General features: G+C 39.2%; 1 protein-coding gene across 1 annotated transcript; it reads left to right on the forward strand.

Annotated features, from left to right (window-relative positions):
* The first annotated feature begins 2,494 nt into the window (after positions 1-2,494).
* LOC122712952 lies at positions 2,495-5,039 on the forward strand. Its single transcript, XM_043933023.1, has 4 exons — positions 2,495-3,567; positions 3,680-3,733; positions 3,885-3,944; positions 4,865-5,039. Exons 1-4 carry the CDS (start codon positions 3,551-3,553, stop codon positions 4,965-4,967), a joined length of 234 nt encoding a protein of 77 aa, XP_043788958.1. The 5' UTR covers positions 2,495-3,550; the 3' UTR covers positions 4,968-5,039.
* The last annotated feature ends 961 nt before the right edge of the window (positions 5,040-6,000 follow it).

Genomic DNA, 6,000 nt, shown 5'->3' on the forward strand with positions numbered 1-6,000 from the left:
TTGGAATAATCCTAATAATTATCGACAATATCTACTGATATTGCATAAAGATAAGATGAAAAAGAATTTGAATTGTTCTTTATCTCATGATTATTTTTCTCTTGTTTTATATTTTTTTAAGATAAGTCTATTTTACTTTTCCTAGTATATATATCTATTTTTTTTTGTTGTGCGTTTTTTTATTATTTTTTTTCGCCTATTAAAATCGCGTACTATGTTAGATCTTACGAAGATTGAAAAAGATTCACGAAAGACGATTGTCATTTTGGAAAAATAACATTTAATAGCATTTTTCATTTCGATGCCAACAATCAACTGGTATATGACACACACAATCAAAAAAAAAAAAAAAAAANAAAAAAAAAAAAAAAAAAAAAAAAAAAAGATATTTATTTATAGTCAAATTGACCTTTTTTTCATTTTTTTGAATAATTCCAATGGAGAAACATTTCGATTACCATTCGATATATACCATTTTTCGAGCGAGTCATAATTTATTAATTAATCGACATCCCACGCCCGACGATTCTTGAAACGAATTTCAATTCTCCGATGATGGGCCGCATTACGCATTTGTCAATCTCAATTGCCCGAGGTGGAAGTACATCACGATGTATCCACATCGATGACACGTGTTTAATCACACTTGGATGGAAGCCCACCACCTCCCCGGTTCGATTATCGGTTTCGTTTTCGTGTCGGCGTCAAATCATTCGACACGAATCGAGCTGACCCCCGGGGCCGATGCCATTTCGACAAACATGGCAAACATTTCGCGGACACGCGCTTTGACTTTTAAACGAGATCAAGTATCGTTTTCCACGATTTTCGCCTCCCACTCTCTCTCTCTCTCTCTCTCTCTCTCTCTCTTTCTCGCGAGAACAAAGTTTCCGCTCTTCCACCCTTCGAGTTACGATATCGGCGGATTATTTTAGTTTTAGGAGGAAGAGGTGTCCTCGAAGGTAATTCAGCGGAAGGCCACGTCGAAGATCGTGGGAGGGAAAATGAAATTCTCCCCATTGTACGGGGGAAGTTTCTCAATCTGGCTGGACGCGGCCGCCCTTCTATCGCGCCGATAATTAACTGCCTAACAATTTTTCTCGGCTACAACGCTCAATTTAAACTTTATTAATGAAGGGGCCACGCCTCATTAAGCCGCCGCCCTTAATGATTCCAACAACGACTCGTCTAATCCTGTCACGATTTACTTCACACCGCGTTCACCTCCTTTCCCAAAGAAGGAAAAAGAAGAGCTTCGAAATATTTCTTCGATACGTTTCGCCTATTATCACTTTTCGTGTTATCGAATTGATTGGAAAAAGAATTACGATAAAAATTCGACAGTTTCAAAGTGATATTTCGACGACGAGAGAATCGGCACACAAATTTATTTGTGAAAATAATCGTGGAATCTGAAACGGTGTTCCAGTTGGATTAATAATTAATATTGTGTACAATTAAATTGATACAATTAAACTTTGGAATTTACTTTGATACCCGAACGATACGAAGAAGAAACCTCGGTGTTATTACGCGCATTGATCGTATGCACGCGTATCGAGTTACGTTTTCGTATCGGCAACTTCGTACATTAATTTCATTCCACCCTAAAACTGCCATTCCCAGATTTCTGCCAAGTTTTTCTATCAAGTTTATTCCTTGATATTTGAAACTCGTCGAGTATTTTTTGCTCCCCATTTTTTTTTTTTTTTTTTTTACTTCTCCTTTCTTACTCATGCTTGACTTCGAAACAGTCAATTTTTCATTTCAAATGTGAATCTTACTGCTAAAGGAAACGCTTGAGAATTCGTTGGAAAATTTAATCCAATTCGTTCTATGCATGAATGAGAAATGAGGATGATAAAAAAAAAAAATAAATCTCTTTCAGCAATTAAATAGGACAGGTTTATGCACAAACACTTTCTCGTTAGAAACCCCAAAGTGATCAGCCCGATCGTAACATCAAAGAATATTTTCCGGCACGATTGGACACAGTTACATAGCGCTTTCTCTCTAATAAGAGAATCATCCTGTAACGACAAATCTGATCGTAAATGGCGAATGTACGGCTAAAATTAAAATCTCAGAAATAGATTTAGGGGCAATTTATAATAGGGCGCCCACGATGATCGAGGGCGTTCGAATGAAAATGGGAAGATGTGCAAATGGCCAACAATGAAAACCGATAAAAGCGATAAAGTAATTATCAGATGTCTAAAGTTTAGAATAAAGACGACAAATTAATAGTTAGCGATAAGAAATTCTTAGAAAGAAAATATCGATATTTTGATAAAAGATAAAAATGTGTAATCGAGACGAGATAAAATCGATAAAGAAAACGTAATCGAAATATTATAATTTCGCGATAAATTTGAAATTGTTGCCGGAACAAAGATTTGGTGCAAAGATTTCGACCACGATAACGTAAACTCTCTTAATTATTTTCGTTCGTTTACCTTTCCAAAGCAGCGAAAATTGCCTTTCCCCCTCGAGCTCGGTAATTTCACTCGGCCTCCTTCCTTTCATTTCATCCGATTTATTAAACGCTTCACTTTGCCGATATCATAATACTCCTCCCTCCCTTCCGTCCCTATTCCAATTGAAAAATAACAAATACACGGGTTACATACAAGATTTTTCTCCGATTGAATTGCAAAAGATAATTAATTTTTGCGTGCGATCGATAATATCTTACATCATTACATCACGTTCGGGAACAGGAATCGCGCGTGTGTATACGTTGCACGTATGTCGAGAAAGATGGTTGCACGTAAGGTTCGTGTCGATTCGTGAAAAAAAAAGTAACCTATAATAGATCGGTCGAAAATGTGTCGCCACTATCGATCTGTAACGAAATTACGGAGGTTTCATCAACCTTGTTCCCGGATGGTGGCAGTCAGCTGTTCGAAAATCTTCAATATTTATTGCGTTAAGATACGCATTGTATAAGCACGCATCGCTTTCAAAAATTAATTCAATCCGATGTATACGCGTAAAAAATGTTAAATTCGATAAAAACATCAAAAATATCATACGATTCAAATATTCCAGATGCACGATGCAATGGACTGAATGATTCGCAATTCGATTTTTTTTTTTTTTCCCCCTCGACGTTTTCAAAGATATGGGAAAAGGGTCATCGATTTTTTTTTTTTTTCTTTTATCACATCAATTTCGCAGAATGAATTTTCATTCCTGCGCGGAAATATAAACGTGTGCGATGTATGGTAAATGTGATTGCCCCTTATATGCCGGCAACTAATTTTCGTGAAACGCATCCGGTGTTTACCGGTGCAATAAAAATTTTCCTATTTTTACCAAATTGATTGCGTTGTTGCGAAAAGCACTGGAATCCGGCGGGCTGGGATCGAGCGGGTTCCAATTGGCGAGAAGGAGTGGGGAAAAAAGCGAAGAGGCTCGATCTTGACGCCGCATTTGTTCCTGCCCGCACAACAGCATCGAACTTATTCCGATAGACTCTCAAAATTCACGGTTTATGCAACATAATTTATCCAACAATCCCTGTTGAAAAAATCAATCAAAATTCATCATGTGTGACCATTGCGCGTAAGTAGAGATGATGGCGACGGGATAAATAAATACGTTTTCGTAAAAACGAATCGAAAATCGGCCCGATCAATTATAAAATCGTTTCCATTTATTTTTTTCCCCCCCACAGAAAAGTTACGAGTCAGAAGGGATACGCGGGCCAAGTGACGTGTAAATGCGAGCAGTGAGTACAACATTTTCGTAACGTAAAACGTGTTTTCATTTCACCGATATTTACTGTTACATCCTAATAATAATGATAATAATAGTAGTAATAATAACAATAACAATAATAATAATAATAATAATAATTTCGTGTCATATTCGTAACGCAGCGGTGACAAGAGGATGGGCGAACTCAAGGAAAGGGACTTTGGAGGATGTTGCTCGAGGAAGTATGATATCCAATATTCTTCCTCTTTCTTTCTTTCTTTTTTTTTTTTTTTTTTCTCTCAATATCGTACGCACAATTTTTGCTTTCTTGTGAAAAAAAAAAAAAAATAAATAAATCCGACGCATCCGACCTGTATGGCCGCCAGCATAACGAGAAAAAAAAAAAAAAAACGAAGAAACGTGAGACGGGGAAGGGGGGAAGGGACCGTACGAAACATTTGATTTTTTAAACGTAACGGGAGATATATTTAGGGCGGAGGACAGGAGGAGAGATAGTTGATAATCAGACACTTTAAGCACACAGCAGCATTCGTTTAATCGAATTTAATAACCGACTGAATGTGCAGAGAGAGAGTAACAGTGGGCGGATGTTGCGGTTCCAAATGCTGCTCCGGATTGCAGGAGGAAGGAGGGTGTTGTACCGGAGGTTCGCCAGAGAGGGAACCGAAATTTTGTTGCAGCCCTGAAAACTAACCGAGTTTCCTCCTAAGGAAGCCTTTAAGAAAGCTGGCTTCAAAGGGAACGAGGCAACCGGTAAACATTATAAGCGTTAAGCCCCGGGCTGGGCGGCCATATAGGGACACGGTAACAGTTCCAAAGGGAATTCGTTGAATTTATTACGCCATTACTCCGTTCATTCACTGATCTTTCCGTTCGACACGGATCCGATGGAAATAATGCACGCGCGCGTGCGTTAGAATTTCTTCTTCGAGAAAAAAAAAAAAAGGAAAAAAAAAAAAAAAAAATAGTTGTTTCCTTCCTTTTCCCTCGAGAACGGAATTTTGGTCGAGAAAACGGGTAATTATTATATTGCGTCGCAACTTTTAAGGGGGGGAGGGGAGGGGTGGGAGGGAATTTAGAGATGATTTTTTTTTTTTTCTACAAAAGTCAATACGTCAAATTCCATCCATTTTTTTTTCAGAGCGAGAGAGGCGGCTGGTGGTTGTTGCTTGTCCGGTTGCTGCAAGGATAAAGGGAAGAAGGAACCGGAACCGGTTTCGAGATGCTGTGCCGAGCGAAAATGAACATTTTTCATTGATTAAAATTCTGTAGTATCACAGTACCATTCGATGTAATTTCATACTCTTGATGTAATAAACGATTCTTTCAAACTACACACGTCTCCACACGTCACGTCGAACGTTAAGAGTATATAAAATACGCGTTCATAATGATAGAAATCGGTTAGAGAGAGAGAGAGAGAGAGAGTCGTCTACTTGAAAGTATTATTTTCTCCGGACGATAGGATGATCCCTTTCGAGATTAATATTTCGAGAATGATTTTTCGAGAATGATTACATACATTGAAATATATTCGCGCCCCTCTCGCACTCGACAAATGAAAGCTGCCGCGTAATTAACCAAAATCCATCCTAAGTTATAATCATGCGTCATTAAACAATTTTGGAACAAACTTCTAAATTTATCAAGTATCAATCATGTGCGACCACTGCAGGTATACAACCTTTTCTCCTCCTCCCCCACTTTCGCCAAATTCGCGTTCTCGTAATATAACCATTCGATCGCGCATATTTTTCCAGAACTTACAAATCAATGCTGAAAGAAGGGGACGGTAACGGTAACGGTAAAATATGTTATCAGATGGAGATGTCAAAACCCATCAGTATGCAACCCATCACCATGCAACCTATCAGCATGCAACCTGTCAGCATGCAGCCCATGCCATCGACGAAGCAATCGTGAGACTCTCTCTCTCTCTCCCTCTCTCCTTACGGCTCTCTTCAAATTTTGATACAGTTAAACGGAGAAACTGGTTTTCCGGTTAACTAACCGTATTTACAATTTGCAGCAGGAATCTCGACGCCGATTCGACGGGTTGTTGCTCGTGGAGGAAGACCTGCTGCGACGGGATGTGTTGCAGGCACGTAGGCAACTGCTGCGCCACAGGATTGGAGCCTCGAGTGGCCGAAAAACCGATGCCCACTTACCCCACTTATCCCACTTATCCGGTTATCCAACCAACACCGATGCCACCGCCTTATCCGCCCGCCGCTTATCCTTATCCCTCCGTTGAAGTGCCTCGTAAGCGTCCCATGA

This window comes from Apis laboriosa, unplaced genomic scaffold (genome assembly GCF_014066325.1).
Source record: "Apis laboriosa isolate Shangri-la unplaced genomic scaffold, ASM1406632v1 scaffold21_cov150, whole genome shotgun sequence".
NCBI lineage: Eukaryota > Metazoa > Arthropoda > Insecta > Hymenoptera > Apidae > Apis > Apis laboriosa.

Excerpts from the sequence above, each read along its gene's own strand:
- LOC122712952 (XM_043933023.1), top strand. Across the intron at positions 3,734-3,884 it reads GTGACGTGTAAATGCGAGCA|CGGTGACAAGAGGATGGGCG; the intron begins GTGAGTACAACA and ends TTCGTAACGCAG. Across the intron at positions 3,945-4,864 it reads GGAGGATGTTGCTCGAGGAA|AGCGAGAGAGGCGGCTGGTG; the intron begins GTATGATATCCA and ends TTTTTTTTTCAG.